This window comes from Patiria miniata, unplaced genomic scaffold (assembly GCF_015706575.1).
Source record: "Patiria miniata isolate m_02_andy unplaced genomic scaffold, ASM1570657v1 HiC_scaffold_9, whole genome shotgun sequence".
NCBI classification, from domain to species: Eukaryota; Metazoa; Echinodermata; class Asteroidea; order Valvatida; family Asterinidae; genus Patiria; species Patiria miniata.
Window position 1 is genome coordinate 12,542,504 of NW_024037076.1, and position 18,488 is coordinate 12,560,991.

The following is an 18,488-nucleotide window of genomic DNA, read 5'->3' on the forward strand; positions in this document are numbered from 1 at the left end:
CGTATTGAAGTGTTTTGCACTACTGGTCAAACTTTGCCCCAATTTTTTCCCCAATTAAAATATGTTTTCTTTACTATGTACAAGGGTGTGCTAGTATATATCTCTAACTTTGGAAATTAAACGGAATAGATAAAATAAACACATTAGAATATCCATCAATATTTTGTACATTCCTTTACTCAAGTCAAACTGAAATTAAAATTGTACACAGTATTATTGGGAAGCGATAATTGTCTTATAGAGAGAACTACGACTTTTAAGTAGGTGCGAAATGACCTTTAATCAATTTCTCTTCAACTCAAGTTAAGCAGAATCCCCGACACAACATGCAATTGACACAATTATCATATTAAACAAAAACAAACATTCAAATAAGAATTAAATAAAATAGTGCATTGTCTACAGAATCCACTGGACAAATCCAGATATGAAAACCCATAAACGTAACAATGTGGGCATTAAAATTATGTCATCTGAAGTTTTTTTAATAAATATTTTAGGGAAAGAAAAAAAATAAAATCACTCAAGGTTCCAGTGTAGTGTTCTTTTAACCATCAATTTGAAAATTACGGGTCTGCAACTTTGCTCATCCTAAAACTCTTCATGTACCAAATAATGCTCTGAAATTCATTTTTTAAGATTTCTGTAGCTTAATAGTGGATTATATATCTGTTATAGTTGAGAGAAACGTGTGAACTCTTTTATTATAGCTTTCCAATGGCTTTTGTTTATTTCTTTGAAGTTAGGAAGACATGAATTTTAACTTCTAAATAGCTGGTATGCTGTTCATAACAATCAAACAGAAGTTGTACTTTAATACCAGTGCATCTTCAGAAAACCTGTTAGTGAAAGTCTACCTGTGGTGCACTATGATCCACACAGGAAAGATTCATTGTAAGAACTGCTAATGAATTTACAAGAGTTGTCACTAAGTCATCACATGTCAATCACATGTAAACCAATAGGGTAATCACATGTCCATCGGATGCCAATCACCTGCCAATCACATGCCAATCACAAATCCATCACATGCCAATCACAAATCCATCACGTGCCAATCACATGTCCATCACATGTCCATCACATGCCAAACACATGTCCATCACATGCCAAACACATGTCCATCACATGCCAATCACATGTCCATCACATGCCAATCACAGGTCAATCACAAGTCAATCATAAGTAGTCCAGTCTAATGCAGAGTGTGAATTTTGACAAAGGCAAGATTTTGTCGGTGTTTATCCACACTTTTTGCAATCTGACTTGTGATTTCAGAGCTTCTAATCGGCTCTGAAACGAGGGACATAATGTTTACATGAAGTCTGAGGTATAAAAGAAAGTATATTATGCAACATATGTTATCTGCAAATTGTTTTTAAAAAAGGAGGAAATCTTGGATTTCTGAGGATTTGTGAGGACTTGTGATGAACTTGTGAGGACTTGCAAGGACTTGCGGGGACTTGCAGGGACTTGTAATTAACTTGTTAGGACCTGTAAGGACTTGTGATGGACTTGTGAGGAATTTTCTGATGACCTTGAGAGGACTTGTTAGGACTTGTGGGGGATGTGAGGACTTACGATGAACTTGTGAGGACTTGCGATGAACTTGTGAGGACTTGTGATGAACTTGTGAGGATGTGTGAGGACTTGAGAGGAATTTTCTGATAAACTTGTGAGGACTTGTGAGGATGTGAGGACTGGTAGAGAACTTGTGAGGACTTGCGATGAACTTGTGAGGATGTGTGAGGACTTGTGACGACTTCTGATGAACTTACAAGGACTTATGATTAAATTGCCAGGACCTGTGGAGACTTGTGAGGACTAATGACCCGACTACAAACTGCTCCCAGGACAGAGCACCAAGTTCTACCTCGCCGTTGGGTACTGCCTCCTTGCACCATAGCCCCGCTTGGTTGATCCCGCCACGCCCCTGGCTGGCCCTGAGGGGGGCATGGCTGGCCCTGAGGGGGGCATGGTGGGCATGTTCTGTGGGTTGAAGAACATCGGTCCTGCCGGTTGGGTTGGGGGTTGCTGGGGCTGACTCGGCTGGGCGGGGGGTTCATCTTGGGTATTCTGTTGCAGAATGGAAAGGGTGAAACTTTGATCAAAATTCAATGTGCTACGAAGTGCTGGTGAAAAGGAGTCATATACTTTGAACACATGGCTCAATGCATTTCACAGGGATTGATAAACTCGATTCTCAGTGGATAGCAAATTATGTATCAGTGGATAGAGCAACAATTATACAGTGGTCTAAATACTACACAAAGTTAGAAAAACTCTCTAAAAATAAGTGTTCTGTTGATGGATTGAGGAACTGAGTTTCCTTTTTTCAGGCATTGGATTACAACTTTTGGGGGATTTACTGTAAATAGTTTTGAATTTGCAAATAAAGTGTCTCTGCAGCTAACAGGCTACTATAGTCATAACTAAAATCCTAGTAGGATACATACTGGCAAATGCACGCTAATTTAAAAATATTACATGGTTTGCGGGTGGATAGTTGATGTTAGCTGCCCTAGGTATTGGAAGTTGACAAACTAGTTCCTTCGCCTAACCAACCGAACTATACCATGTTATATTTTGTTTTACTATAACTCATACATATTCACAAAAATTTGGTCAAGTTATGCAACAGTTATCTCGGGAAAACGTTGCTGTGTGTGTGCCCCCATCTTTTCATGTAGCTATGGCTATGTTAGTGCGTGTGCACTAGGCCCCGTGTTCTACTTGCACGATTACGTCTTAAGTTAAAGTACATGCATAGTAGACTAGCATGCCGGTAACCCATGCTAAGCATGTGTATTTACCCTGTACGTGACCACTTCGCATGTGAATTTACTTGGTAAACATCAAAACTAGTGGCTGATACGATGGTGAATGGACCAGTGAAAATTCGGCTCTCCATCATGAATATGTAAGAGGTATAGTAGTAAAGGATTCTGCTAGTAAAACTTTGCCACTACAATGTATGTACAGAAAGGAACCATCTGTAGGTAATAACAGCTTGCATGGCTATGCAAAGCTGAAGACACACATGGTCATAACATCACTGGTAATGATGAATAACGCAAATGTTTTGCGGTATTCAGAACGGATGACGGATAAACACGCAACGAGCGAGGCCGGAAGTATCAGGCTGTGCTACCCGCAGATGATGGCCTGAACCCGTCTGGCATCGAGGTTCATAAAAAACAATCCCATGCCTGGGTCCGGTCAATGTCAAAAATAATCCCGGCGCAAACTGGTTAAAGTTAAAATTGGTTTGTGTTTCAATTCAATGCCAGTAAACATCTTATTGATATGCGAATTCACAACAATTTCACCCAATTCGACTTGCATAAATTTCACTGAAAAAAAATTATGATAACCCAGATTAAATATTAGTATGGCAAATTCACTGCATGACAGTGATTAGTTTGAGGCTGCGAAAGGTTCATCAATATTCATGAATTGTTAGTGATGTCAGAATATTAATGACTACTGTGTTAGTAAACTGCAAACTAGTGTATGGACAACCGGATTATACATACAAGGCGATAAGACCTCCATGCTCTCTGTTAGCATAAATTAAAAAAACAAGAATACAAACAAAAGCCAAATTTAATATTTTTCAAGCATTATCCAGATCTCAGAAATTGCAGAATGTAATTTGTAATTATGCATGATGGTGAGTACGATTTGAGAGAAGCTTCAATATACATTTATTCTATTTATGTTCATGACATATTGACTGAAATGTCAAGTTAATGTCCAATTCTTTTCAATACCACATGTCCTTTTTTTCCTCTTAAAGGGAAAATACAACATTTGCAAACATCAAAAAATAAAACTACCAAATCATTTTGAAATACCTTGCTGGACTGTTAGTGAATGACAGTGTAAAGCATCCTGTAAAATCATGGCACCTGGTATACTGTCATTTTCAAGAAAAGTGGTATTTTTGTATCAATTTCCAACGCTGATCGGCCGATCAGCGTTGGAAATTTTTTTTTTCAAATACTGGCCCCAATTGACCATCGCACTTGTTTGCAATCGATTACAAACCTATGAATGGGTACGAGCCAGCTAGACTGGTTCCCTGACCTTACAATTTCCCAATGTATGTAAACTGCTCTGTTTCTTCTTATATGGAGTCAGGGAACCAGACTACAGGAAAATGATCGTTTTTCTTGGTTTTTATAGCATTTTCGAACCCAAAACCTCAAAAAAGTCAGTGTAACTATATTTGCTATATATTTCCAACCCCCCATTTTCATCCATTTCTGAAAATTACAGCAAAAGCAAATGATGTATATTCCCTTTAAGAATGATTGACTTCATTGGTGTATTGTAAACTTCTCCCAAATACATTTATGTGCTTTGTGTCGATTGGGGGGAGAGAGAAAGTGGGAATGAAGTGCTGAAAAGGTAAAAAGGTAAAAATTTTGCTGATGCAAAATGTGAGACAGGGAGAGAAAAATTACCTCCAAGAAAACATTATTCCTTTTTAAAAACTACACACGAATCTACATTCAAAATGTTCAGGATGATTCTAAATATCACTAGGTATGTACCACATTAGTAAGGTGATTATGCAAATAAAACAGACGTGAAAGACTACTAAATAAAACACCACTGCTTGAGGTGTCCAGAGAGAATGGAAAATCCAGGAAAAAGGCAGCGATCATGTGTTAACTCCTTAAGCGAGATATAAAACAGGGTGATTGAGGAGGAGCAGTGTGCTGCGATGCTAAACAGCTGGTGATGATATACGGAAATGTAAGGACCGATAATGATTTGTCTACGTATGGTCCCTGAAACTGTTAGGAGCCCAAGCAATTTCTTGATTGCCTACAGACTTTCCATGACCAAACGTGAAAGTTGGTGAAGCAGACGTCATTGCATCTGAAAGTTAACTGAGCATTGTACTAACAACATCAGTTCCCAGTTAAAATCTTGTCGACACAACAACTACCTGTAGAACTTGAGGTTCAATGAATTTTGGAGAAGAAAACAATACTAGACATTTCTGTCATGCATAATTGCAAAGCAGTTTGCACAATCAGAAATCCAGAATCTTTTGAACAAAAGACTTCAACCAATGAAGTGCAATTTCCAAAGCGTATTTTTTTTTACATTGTACAATTTTAGACCACTAACCATATTTGCCCAACAACAAATCTGATCTGTCAACTTTTGCCATTTAGTGAAGGAATTAGTAACTCTGTACATGACAGCTGAGAACTGATTGTGTTGGTTTTTTTTGCGTCCAATCTGTTTTTGAATCTACTTTAATCCTCGGGACTTTACATAAAAATTGCTCTAATTTTTTTTGTATCGGGTTTGCCCTTTACTAAAATATATTTATAAACATTATATACTCAGTGCTGGCTTGGGAGAAATGAATCAAAAATCACTCGGGTGGGACTCGAACCCATGACCTCCTGCTTACTAGTGCAGATGTCTCACCACTCGACCACCAAGCTTGCCTGGGTCGGCTGGCCGGTTCGAGTCTGATATAGCAGCAGGTACTGCAACCAAGCTTGTGAATTTTTTTCTTGCATGTCCTCGAACAACACTTAGTATACAGTGTTTATAAAAATACGGCGAAGGGCAAAACCCAATTTAAAATCAACATCACCCTGCGAAAATTCCATCTTATAAAAAATTGCTGTAATGCGATGGTTGGTCATGAAAACTCTTCACCAAATACCCAGGAATCTTTGCAGAAGAGATTAGTGTGGAAAAGCCCGAGAGCATAGCGCAGGATGAGCAAGGAGAAATGATGAGAATTGCTGATGTGGAATCCTTGGTACCTTGTCTTGCATATGTTGGCTGACCTCATAGGACAGGGAACTCATGGAGCTAGATCGAGATAACTGAAGCAGGCAGGAAATCAAGGTGAAAAACATAGAAACCGCAAGGGGGGAAAAACTCCAAAATGGGGGTGGGATGGGGGATGCACTGCAGTGACCCTAAACCAGCATTTAAACAAGCCTGATTTCATCACGATAAGAGAGATTAGCAGAGATGTAATGGCCACAGTCACAAGTCATCACAAGTCAATCAGAAGTCACCCAGTCTAAAGTAGTCTTAGTCCAAGCCTGGATTCATTTTTTATTCCCCTATAAATACAATCAGTCCCTGAAAAGCTACCAACTGAATCAAATCCAATCTTATCCTCAGGCGTACATTAGCTTGAATACGTTTTCAAGCCAAATGCACGTGCATGAGGGAACACTAACATTTTTCCGGGTTGCGCTGCCGAAATTCCCAAGACTGGATTTGATTCATCTTGGTAATAGCAACCTCTTCTACCATGGTGGATTTACTGCACTTGTCAGGGACCTGCTGTAGGGAATCAAATCCAACCCCAGTCTTGGATCAAGGCTACTAAAGTCTAAAGTCACAAATTCCTCAAATGAACTCTGACTCAGATATTTCTTTGTCATTATTCATGCCCCTATTACTGGGACCTGATTTGTGGAATAAGCTGTGATATCTCTTGTGATTATCTTGTAATTAACTTGTGTTCGACTCGATTTACAACTGAATATCAGTACAGTCATAGCCTATGTCTTCTGTGATGAAATGATACCTTCTAAGAATGTAGGAATACCCGATTATGAACAACATCAGTGTAAAGGCGGGTTCATACTTCATACGAATGTGAAGCGAATTTGACGTCTAAAAGCATTCGCTCATTTCGCAGTGACATTCTCCGGAGTTGAAATGTGTTCAACTTTTGCAAATTCGCGGCGCGAAAACTTGCACCGACGTCACAAATTGGTGAAGACTCAAAAACAAGGGAACAAAAAAATCAAGCAAGATGCCATGCACAGTATGCTGAACGAAACTTGGTAATAGCATGTAGTAACATATATTTTTTTTATACCTGATGATTCGGGAGAGGTATCTTTTAATTAGATTGTGGTCCAAACCCCCGCTATGCACTGATGGCTAAATGGGTATAACAAGCCAACGTGATGGATGCACAGCATCTATTTCTCATCATCTCTACATCTAGTAATTGTATTTGTTTTTTCCTGAGCTGGAATTTCACTCAGGAAAACTAGAATTCAATTCTTCACTTCCAACTGGTAGCACTGGCCAATCACTTGACAATATTTAATGGAGAACGAAGCTGAGTAGATACTCAATGACAGGTCTGGTAACCTGTGCAAATTTGTATGTCTATGCGGCAGGTCACCAGATAGACTGGTCCCTCCTTAAAAACAGCAAAAACCTGAACATGCCTGTGATGAGGTAATACAGGAAAACTCCGAATGGATTTCACACCTTTTTACCAAAACTGTCAGAAAAATGCTTTACAATGTCACACTACTGCCCCATGACTTTTGAAATGATGGAATGTATCTTCAGATATGGGTGAATGGAAATCACCAAAATGCTATGAAAAAAGGGAAAATGTCTTTTAAAAAGAGTATGTGCTTTGAGCATGCGCATACAGTGAAACGTGGAAAAACTTAAAAGAGTTAACAATCTCAAAACTTAAAATATTAGTTCAGAAACTTCTATTAGAGGTCTTTAATAGTTAAAATGATTAATAGCAACAACAACACACTAAAATAACATACTTTTATGGTCTATGCAACCAACCATGCATATCGAATCCCCTGATTGGCTGCTCTGGTAAGCCTGTGATACATTCTGACCAATCGTATTCGATGATAATTACAAGTCATAATCATTTTTACCCTCTCAAAAATCCTACACGAGTGGTTGCTCGAGAGCCCTTGGCAAAATTGGAGAAGCCTATCTTTTGCATGTTTTTTTTCTCCCCATTTTGATTTGATCTGTCAGTTTCAATATGGGCTAATATTTCCATTGTGCAAGATGAAGCCTATTACTCAAAACTCGCTATGGTGACTCATGACTCATTTTGCTGAGTTGAGTCACATTTGTGCATTGTGTAAGAAAGCTGAGTGATAAGTTAGTGCTGTGCGTAGGACTAATCGCCCATCACCGCTACTCAAGTGAGTTGCAGCATTCAAATCTCTCACATGGCTTCCACTTACATTTTCCTCCTGTTGAGACTGGGTAGGCTGCGTGTTGCCGACTTGGTACATCGATGGCGGCTGTTGTTGCTGTTGTTGTTGTTGTTGTTGTTGATACTGATTCTGTTGATACTGTTGTTGATCTGTTGAAGCATTGGCGTTGCTGTTGGCACTGCTGCCGAATGTGTTTGGGTTAAAGAACTGATTAAAGAAAAGAAGACAACAAAATGAAATGGTTAATTTTATTATGAAAATCTGAACAATCACAAAGCAAACAGCGGTGTGGCTTAAGCCCACCGCACATATTTCCAATTTTATCCAATGAAATCAAACACGTTTGATTTTTTCGCATCCGGTTTCACTGGATCCGATGTCATCGGAAAAGTGTGCGGGCAGCACTCCAATGCGACCGGGTGCAATATTTATGCCATGTTGTCACCATGTGACTGGTCATCATGTGACTGATCAATCATCATGTGATCGATTATAGAACAGCATTAGGCATGGGTGCGGGTTAACATTGCGGTCTCTGCAACGGTGGAAAAAACATGTTCCAGTGTACGTCAGGGGTGTGAGTGGAGTCCAAAAAAAATAGCTGAAAATAGCTGAACCTGTAAATAACCGAACCTGCGAGCGCGTAGCGCGAAGCCCTTACGGCGTGGGGTCCGGGGCCCGCCCAAGGGCCCCGAAAAAATTTTGAAATGTAGATGCTCTGTGGTGCATTTTAAAGCCCCCTTGCATGCCTGGACCAACTATTGGTCGAAAATGTTTTGCAATTTATGCATGTTTTTAAGTTAACTTTTCCTTCATATTGGCTTGAAACTGCCTAAATGGCCAACTTGTATATGAAAACTGGGAAATTCAACCACGTTTTCCATAATATGGAAAACGTGGTCGAATTTCCCAGTTTTCATATACAAGTTAAAATATTATTTTAACTCCTATACAAGTTAAAATATTATTTTAACTCCTTACTGCAGATGATACACATCGTCATCGCGTGTCCCGGCTTCTGATCGAGTCGCCTAATTTCTGCCCATTAACCATGTGTTCCATCCAAATCCATTTCCACGGATTCGTAACCTGAGGATCGGTCTTGTCAATATCCGTATCAAACTCCGAACCTCTGTGGATAATAACACATTTGTGTTGCACTGACATCTTGCGGAATTAATAATGTCAAAATACGTTCGAAACATTTGAAACGACACACTAACGTACATATCAGCATGCAGCGGAATACGCAGCAGGCAGGATGCGCATGCAATGAAATGCACACATGATGCCCTCTACCGGCGCAGCACGGCGACAATTTACTAGTCTTATTTCAAGGCTTTATATTTGCAACAAGACGATGTTTACAGCGAGTTATTGTGGAGATCATCGCGTGTCACTACATGCATAGACACAGGAACGGCCGCAAAGAGTCCCAACGCGCTTCATGGCGCATGTGTGAATATTCATATTTATCTGCAGCCAATCACAGCGCAATGACTGTTGGTTCCCCGGATGCTGTTTACACACATTGGGTACACACGCGGCTTCGAGCTGAAAAATGCATGCACATGGCATCGTATAGTACACACGTACGTACGTGCAATGTACATGTACATGTCCATTAAATACTCGCTTGCACGCACCCCATCCCAGAGATACGTGTATGTTGTAGATAGAGAGCGGATCGCGTGTGTTCGGCGGCGGCGGAAAATAAAATAAACGGAAATAAAATCAATGCTTACGCGCGGGGGAAAAAGCGGGGGGAAATCTGGACCATCGGAAGAAAAAAAGCGGAAAACAAAATGTGGCACGCTGAACCAAAAAGCGGAAATCCGCTAAATAGCGGAGATTTCACACCCCTGGTACGTGTTCTGCATAACCCCCGAGGACCAACACACAAAGGGAGAACAACAGATCCTTTCAGTCCTCGGGAGTTGGGTCTTTTGTTGGAAACGGTCCTCTGTAGTAAGATTGTGTGCTTAGTCTATGGGAGAGTGTTATATTACAGGGACAAAGGGAAACACAAAGCATTGTCCTCGAGAGTATAGTAAAACAAGAGTGAACCGGTATAATCAGAAAGGTGTGCGGCAGGCTTTACTCGGACAGCCAGTGTGTGAGGGACACAGTGGGACTAGACGTTATTATTTCTGGTATACCTGCTGCTGCTGCTGCTGCTGTTGTTGTTGTTGTTGTTGTTGTTGTTGTTGTTGTTGCTGTTGTTGATTTGTAGCTGATTGATGTCCTGGTGATGCTGGACTAGCTGGGGTTTGTGAGCGCGACGAGGGGTTGCCGACCTGAGGCTGCTGGTTGGAATCAGTTGTGTCATCTGCAACTGTAACCAGAAAATAATGACTTTTTTTTAAACACCTCTTCCATATTTATGATCCATTCATAAATACCTGAGACAGTTTACTATTGGTCGAGAGCCCGTCACGTGGGTGATTTTAAACCACCGGTAAAACAATGCCGCTTTCTACGCCACATCACCCCTGTTCATCATGCCTTACGATCATTTTTTGCAGCAGCTCGAGATCAGCGCATTCTTGTCTATACCTTCACAGGTACCCATTTATACTCCTGGGTGGAGAGAAGCAATTGTAGCGAATTGTCTTGCCCAAGAACACAAGTACCATGTTCCCCGTCAGGGTTCGAACCAACGTACCACGACATGCGAGTCAAACATTGTAACCACAGTGCTCCACAAAACTTAAAATGGGCACAATTTCAGAGGAAAGTCCGTTTTCAGATATTAAATCATAACTGTACGGGGGAAGACCTATATTTTATTAATATTTTAAAAACCAACTTTGTTTCCCCGGCAACTGCCAAGAAGAGTCGGTTTTTACAGATTAATAAAAAAAAACCAACTAAATTTTGTACCAGCTCCTGGGACAAAGAAGTTCATGTTGGTCGCTGGAGGTCCTGTAGGGAGGGTCTGGAACAGGTTGCTTGGGGGTTGGGCTGAGGAGAGAGTTGCTGGCTTAGCGTTGCCTTGAAAGACGTCCACATAATTCCGCTTGGCTGTCAATTTGGAATAAAAATGGAGAGGGTTAATTTTAAATTTTAACACAGCCAAATTCACAATCTGATACACAAAATAAAATAAAATTCCTCTTCAATAACATTTCAAAATTGTCTGATGACAAAATGTGCAGTGGTGGGGATTGTGATGATCTGTGGGCATCTCTCTCTTCGATTTGTTTTCGGTTTTGTAAACAACATGCTCATATGGGGGGGGGTCAATTACTGGTCACTGTTGACAAAATTTCAAATTATGTACAAGGAGAAAGGAGAGTAACAGTATACACATATCTGCTTCTGTAGAACTCCTTCAAAACTGTTGCTGGACTAAATGTTGTTTTATCCTTAATTCTTTATGACAGTGACGATTACATTCAAACTAATCGTGCTTAAGGAAAGGGAAAATATGTACCAAAAACAGTCAACACATGAAACAGTTAAGAAGAATGAGAGCTTACAGTATTGTGCATGGGTTTTATTCACAAGTCGGCCATATTGAATTGAAAAGGAGGAAAGTGAGGTGAAATCTTAAATTTTGGGAGCTTTCAAAGAGAAATGAGAGCAATTTAATTTATAGTAATTCCAGTCTGCTTCAATGAATAATTTTGAACTTGTAATTAAACATTCCCTAATGTTTAAAGCCATATTTAAAAAACAAAATGACAGTAAAATAAGGCTGCATTGTGCCTGCATAAATAGTCTGGCGTCATCCCATTCAACAGTTAACAATGAATGGCATACATTCAAGGAACTTGACAAAAATGGCCAACTCGTGAATAAGGCCAATGAAACAGTAAGGAAACATCAAAGCTTAAACATAAGGACACAAAACAGTTGCCACCAAGGAAAGCTAACACATATCACATGAAACAGTTAAGACTAAGGGGAAAGTTCTCACTACAAGTCCAATTGGCATTCTGACACAGCTCTTTATTATTCTCCAATTCAGTGACCGTTTCATGTTTACCTGGGCGTCTGAATTTGTTATCTCCGGAGGCTGGTGGGCCTGGAGGTCCCTGGGTGCTTCCCCCACCCTGGGGATCGGCAGATTGCGGCACCGATGAGTGGAGCTCACGGTCAGTAGGGGGCGCTGCAGGGGCTGCATCGCTCTAAAAACCAAATTTGCGACACATATTTCATGCATTATCAACAATGAAAATGCTAATCTTCCAAGCTAAGCCACTATAATTTTAATTGGATACAAAGAAAACTACGGATACCAAAAACAGAACATTACGGAAAGTTGTGATTGCCATAACATTCATAATCCTATGGACAAATCCAGGCACATAATCACTCTATACATATAAGGCCCCCTTCAAAGGAGAAACCATTGTGCAAACTATTGTACAAAGTGACAGCCCATGATGGATTATCTGAACAACAGCCAACACAACGCTTTTGCCTTTGAAACGGGCCTTTGTCATAGAACTGACAATGCGCCCGGTTTGATCTGATACACGGTACCCTGTGGAGACATGTGTGTAATAGGGAACACAAGATTGTATACATCTCCACCAGGCAATTTCTATAGGTGAATACGTTTCCACAAGGTTTTCACAAAATAGATATATGGTTTTTACTACTAGGAATTTCGAAGTTGTGTTGATCGGTCGCAAATTGAATTTCAGCCCAGGAAATTAACTCTGGTTAAAATACATGTAGGAGCATTTTGAAACTAGATTTTCAAACTCAAAATGTTAGTACACGAGAACAAAGAAATGACTCCACAAGGATACAAATTCCAGTATGTATGTTCAATAAGAATTAAGCTTGCTGAATTTCCTTTCTTGAATTGCATCTTTTCAAATTTCAAGTTAATTTCTCTCAGACATGACAAGTTCGATTTGGAGCCCAAATTCTACCAGAACGAGCTTCTGAAATATTTCCTCTCAAGACACAGTGCTCATACCAAATATTTTACAGGGGTGAGACTGAGCGAAAATGAAATATCCATGGAATTATCCACAGAGGGTTGCTGAGGGCCACAGAGCAACGTTGGGTCCACGGGATATGTTTGTACAACTTTGCCTATAAAAAGGAACCCCTAAAATACCAATTTCTTTTGTTCTATGTAAAACCTTGATAGGCAAAAACAGGTTCACAGAAAAACCTCTAGAATTCTTAAGGGGATCTTTAAAAAATACTGAAATCACATAAACTCCCGACAAAAAGTCCTGAACTCAGGGAAAATCCTGACAAACTATCCAGAAATCAGGAAAAATCCTGACCAAAAAATCCTGAAAATCAGGCAAAAAATCCTGACAAATCTCACCCCTGATTTCAGTGAAGGGAAACAAAAGCCACAATTTCTGAGGATTTGATTACAACTCCTGATCAAAGAAAAACAACTTACCTCGTCTTCGTCTGCATTGACATCCACCCATTTCTTCTTCTTCTCATCCCACTGGATCTAATCACGGGATCAAACCACGAGACAAGGAAGAATTTAGATGACCAATAAATGTTTGGTCAATTGCACTGATTTAAATTACATCCACAATTATTCATAAAAAAATTTGAAGGAAAATGACAAATTTCAGCTACCACCACAATTATGAATGTATCTACGGTAAGTTCATATTCGGTGCTAAAGCAATCATGGCAAATTTTCACGCTGCAAATTCGTAAATGTTGAATACATTTTAACTCCACCAATTTTTACCGTAAAATGTTTCAAGCCATCAAATTTGCTTCGTAGTGGAATTTAGTGGAATTAATGTGAAGTATGATTGGGCCTTGAAATACATTTCAAGCAAAGACATTTTAAGGAGCATTCACTGTGTGTGTAACTTCAAATAGGAATTTGTAACTGTAATAAGACAGCTATAAACAGTGATCCAAAACTATGTCTTGATTTGATCTCTAGGAATGAGGGACTGATACAACTCTACCCGCGCTACTTACAGACTTGTCACTGTCATCAGGGAGGTGGACCTGATTATTGCCCCGCCCAACCACTTTACTGAAGAACCCGCCAAACCAGCCTCGACCACCGCCCTACAACAAAACAACAGTAAATGTTAGGATTTAGTTTCGATATTGATCAGAATTTGGTCAATACTCTGATTACATTGGTATTTATGCGTGTGACTCATACTTCAACAGGATAGATATCGCATGACTGTTGAAAGTACTTTATAAAACCCATCAGGTGTAAAAGTCTGTAGGATCATACAGCATTGAACCATCAACACCACGTAGTAATGGCCAATTTTAGAACAATGTGAACAAGTCCCATTGAACAAAGCCACAGATGTATCTGCTGGGGTTAGGGCAAACTCTGGGTCCGAAGACTGAGTTTAGGGACAAACATTGCGGCGGTAGAGTTGCTATCATCAAGATGAATCAAATCCCTTTTGGGAACTTTGGCATACATCAGGGACCGGCTGAATTAGGGAAATAAAATCCAAATCCAGTTTCAAATTAATCACAATAAATAATTTACAAGGAAAAAAAATCCTCTGCGTGTGATCTCCGTTTGCTATTTCCAAGGTTTGAAACATTGCTAATGTTGCTAGCATTGTGACTTTGAGCCTGATCCCTGGCTACAGGGCATAAACAGTTTTATGGCTTCTGACTAGAGCCTCTTGACAAAAGATTTTGACAAAATGGGGAACCGCCAACATAGGGCTGGAGAGCTCAGTTGGTAGAGCACCGGAACAGTAATCCGGAGGTCGCAGATTCAAACCCCACTCCAGTCAATTTCTTTGTTCAACTTTAGAACAAATATTAGATTTTCCCCTTCACAGACGTACAAACGCTGTATACTCAGTGTGTAACCTCCCAGTGAAAGTTGGAAAAACACTAGGGTGGGACTCGAAACCACAACCTCCTGCTTTCGACGTCTCACCACTCGACCACAGAGCTTGCGGGATCAGTTGGCTGGTTCGAGTGATTTTTTTTTCCAATTTTCACTCGGGAGGTAACACACTGAGTAAACAGTTTTATACTTCAGTGAAGGGCAAAACCTACTTTTGATTTACATCACCCCAATGCAAAAATTCCATCTTATGAACTTTAAAATTATTACAAGGAAGAGCATGGAGAACAGTCACCTGTTTGGCTTTGGGTTTTTCCTTTGGCTTTTCCTTGGCCTCTGGTTTGGCTCTGGTTTGTCTCCTCCCTCTGCGGCTGCTTGGTAGAGTCCGCTGAATAGTTACGGGTCCTTCCACCTGGGGTAGCCGGGGGCGTCAGGGTGTCGGCGGGGGAGGGTGGGTTGCCTGCCTGCGTGGCACCGTACTGGCTGAATGAACCCTATGTGTTGGAAAGGATTGAAAACGGATGAAGTAAGGCATTACAAGCCACATTTTTTTTTTATAAAGGGATGGAAATAACTTGGTAAGTTTGGATGGAGAACAATTACCATAGAGTACCGAAGTGTGACGTTTAGAACCAGAAAGTGTAGTGCAAACGAATGGAATACTCGCGCGTGTTGGTTCACCGGCTGAATCACGCGCTAATGTCTTTTACACACACATTGTGCGCGTGATGTATTCACTTCGGTACTCTATAGATAAGCTAGTTTGGAATTCCAGCTGTGCATGCGAACACCGAGATTTGGGGATAAATTTGGCAGTAAAATGTGCAAAAGTATATAAATTGGCATTTACTCCTGATACCAGTTACATCCATATCTGGAGATTAACAGAGACATGATGCAGGATTCTGATATGTTTTTAATTTTTGTTCAGGTATTAAAAGCATTAGCCATTGTGGTTTTGGCGCAGTTGTACGGAGGCGTAAGGTTCAGAATAGATCAAGCAATGGTTGCTGGTCAAGCTTCCTTATTATATCATGCCACTCTGATACAAACTGCCTGTACTGACCGCACCACAATTTATCAGATAACCTGCCAAAGTTGTTTGGCAACAAATAACTTTCAAGTAAACTGATAGAGAAACAAGTTGATACCCCTAGACCCTTTTGGCTAGGAACCATCCTCAATCCTGCAAAATCCTCCAATTCCCACCATGTACAAATTGCATTCAGCCTCAATCCTCCATCCAAAATCATCTGTTATTTCTTGAATTTGTTAGTTGAGGGTGACCGTTGCCTCAAACCTTATACTCCGACAATCACTGCTAATGTGTTGAGGCAGTGCCGATGATGTTCAGAAGCAGTGCCGAAGATATCGAGCATAATGCAGGGCTCGATTATGCGTGACTGAACATAAACGATGCTGGATACAGCCTACGAACTCAACACAATGCATTCTCCAAAAACACCCCACACTTTTTGCCATTCAGCCTCAATCCTCCAAAATCCTTTAAAAATCCTCCAAAACTGCCTGGCGCATTTTAAAGGATTGAGAGTTAGGGTGAATTTTGACTTGTACTGCACCCATCGGTAAATGACGGAGGCTCAATTTCCTGAATCTCTGAAGTCATTAGTCAAGAACACAGTAATAAAGTCTGTGGTCATATTACCAATCAAAGCAATAAAATTGTCAGACTTACTTACTGCTTACCTCCTAAAAAAAGCCTGAAACAGCCCATGGGGCGCATTGCCAAGACTGCTCCAGAATCTAACCTTCCTAGTGGGAAGTCAATTTGCTGCAGAAGTGTGACGTCACTCCTCTCCAGGTCAGGTCAGTTTCACTTCCTCAAAAATGATTCACGCGCATTCCGTAACCTCAAGTTGCACGTGCATTTAACACACGCACAATCACGCCCACATGCACTTTGATACAAACTGCCTGTACTGACCGCACCACAATTTATCCGATTACCTGCCAAAGTTGCCCATAGTATTTAAGGAACCAAATAACTTTCGAGTAAACTGATAGAGAAAACGACTACATAACACTCGAGGACAAGGCATTGCATTTCCCTTTGTCCCTGTGATATAACACTCTCCCATAGTTTATGCGGTACCCACTGCTATGTACATCAGATTCGAACCGGCCAACCGATCCCGTTAGCTCGGTGGTCGAGTGGTAAGACATCTGCACTAGAAAGCAGGAGGTCGTGGGTTCGAGTCCCACCCGAGTGATTTTTTCCAACTTTCACTGGGGAGGTAACACATTGGGTATACAGTGTTTAAAACGTCGGTGAAGGGCAAAACCTAATTTGATTTATATCACCCCGGCGCAAAAATTCCATCTTATAACTCTCCCATAGACTAAGCACAAAAACGCACAATCGAGGACCGACTGGCAGGGCACTGCCTGCGACACCCAGAGCTGCCCGCTAGCAAGGTCATCATCTGGGATCCAACCCACGGGAGGATGAATCTTGGGCGCCCGTACAAAACCATGGTGAAGACCCTGATGGAGGACAGTGGCGCCGCGACTGCAGATGAACTTGGGACACTGATGATGGAACAGGATGTGTGGCGTGTCCATCACTGTGCCCGACACAACTAGTGCAAGCTGCAGTCGACCAATGATGATGATGATGAAGAAAGAACCAGTTCTGTTTCCCCACAGCTTTGACCCTGGTATTAGAATGCTCCGTGTATCGCTTCTGAAAAGCTACGTGGAACTAAACAGTTCCTCTCACAGCACACAGTAACACACTATTACACAAGACCGAAACATAATTTCTAGCTCCTCCTTAGAACAAAGTTGCAAAAGTGTATATTTTTATAATTTATTGAAGACATGCATCAGCATCAGATAATGCGAGTGGCTATAGCAACATCTAGTATTTTACTTCCTTAAAGTCACAATGTTTCAAATCACTCAATTCAACAAATATTTATATACACGGACGTTTTTGTCATTAAATGTTCAAGTTTCATTCCCGCATGAAGGAGTGGTGCTCAGTGGTTAGGGTTTGTGACTGAGGGTCAGGGGTTCAAATCCAGCTGCTGGTTATTATGTTGTGTCCATCCAGGAGTGAAAATGGGTGCTGGCTTTAGCCGGAGAGTGACCTGTGATGGAAAAGCATGCCGTCCAGGGGGAATAGAAATATTCTCAGTGTTTCATGCTTCTGAAACCATCTGATGGACCATGTTGGCTCGGGACCGCCTTTAATTCATTTTCTTTTGTTTACTTCTTTCCTTCATGAAATCGTGGATTTACAGATTGTAAAGATCAATGTTTTTAATGAAATCATATCAATTGATTTAACAATAATCTTAAACACTACTTTCGTAGTAGATAGGTGAAGTTTGGTGTTTTCTTAATTGTGGTAGTGCTATTGGTTGAAAATTCACCCGTGCATCTGGTGCGTTTTGGTTTGCAGTGGTGTTAGACCGACAGCAGAAGGTGGATACTATCGCCTGCCGAAATCTGTCGTACTTGAGGCCATACAGGACAGGGTTGATTGCAGAGTTGATCAGGGATAAGATTAGCGCACACTGTAGGGCAATGCCAAATGGTTGATTTGATGTGTCTTTGAAAATGACCATGGACACCAAATAGAGGCCTTTCTCTGGCAGAATGAGCGCCAGGAACGCGATGGTGACCAGCAGCAGGGTGTGGGTGAGCTTCTGCATGGCACGATGCAGCTCATTGGGGTA

General features: G+C 40.8%; 2 protein-coding genes across 2 annotated transcripts in view; both read right to left on the reverse strand.

Annotated features, from left to right (window-relative positions):
• Positions 1 to 1,869: 1,869 nt before the first annotated feature.
• LOC119720865 (probable serine/threonine-protein kinase samkC) lies at positions 1,870 to 13,945 on the reverse strand. The gene is made up of 7 exons (XM_038190731.1): positions 13,940 to 13,945; positions 13,378 to 13,434; positions 11,989 to 12,130; positions 10,881 to 11,021; positions 10,295 to 10,332; positions 8,025 to 8,204; positions 1,870 to 2,076 (listed from the first exon to the last, which is right to left on the reverse strand). The coding sequence occupies exons 1-7, from the start codon at positions 13,943 to 13,945 to the stop codon at positions 1,870 to 1,872; spliced, it is 771 nt and encodes a 256-aa protein (XP_038046659.1).
• Positions 11,995 to 18,488, reverse strand: part of LOC119720703 (protein transport protein Sec16A-like) — a 75,356-nt gene continuing 68,862 nt past the window's right edge. Inside the window, exons 21-24 of the mRNA XM_038190510.1 lie at positions 15,080 to 15,278; positions 13,929 to 14,021; positions 13,378 to 13,434; positions 11,995 to 12,130 (exon numbers count right to left, since the gene is read on the reverse strand). Coding sequence (XP_038046438.1) covers positions 13,984 to 14,021; positions 15,080 to 15,278 — 237 coding nt within the window. The 3' untranslated portion in view covers positions 11,995 to 12,130; positions 13,378 to 13,434; positions 13,929 to 13,983. The remainder of the gene's footprint in view (positions 12,131 to 13,377; positions 13,435 to 13,928; positions 14,022 to 15,079; positions 15,279 to 18,488) is intronic.

What these genes read in the sequence shown, in the direction of transcription:
- LOC119720865 (XM_038190731.1), bottom strand. An exon ending in TAACAAATTCAGACGCCCAG is followed by an intron (nt 11,022 to 11,988) that starts GTAAACATGAAA and finishes CCAAATTGACAG; the next exon opens with CCAAGCGGAATTATGTGGAC. An exon ending in ATTCCAACCAGCAGCCTCAG is followed by an intron (nt 8,205 to 10,294) that starts GTCGGCAACCCC and finishes TTCTTTAATCAG; the next exon opens with TTCTTTAACCCAAACACATT.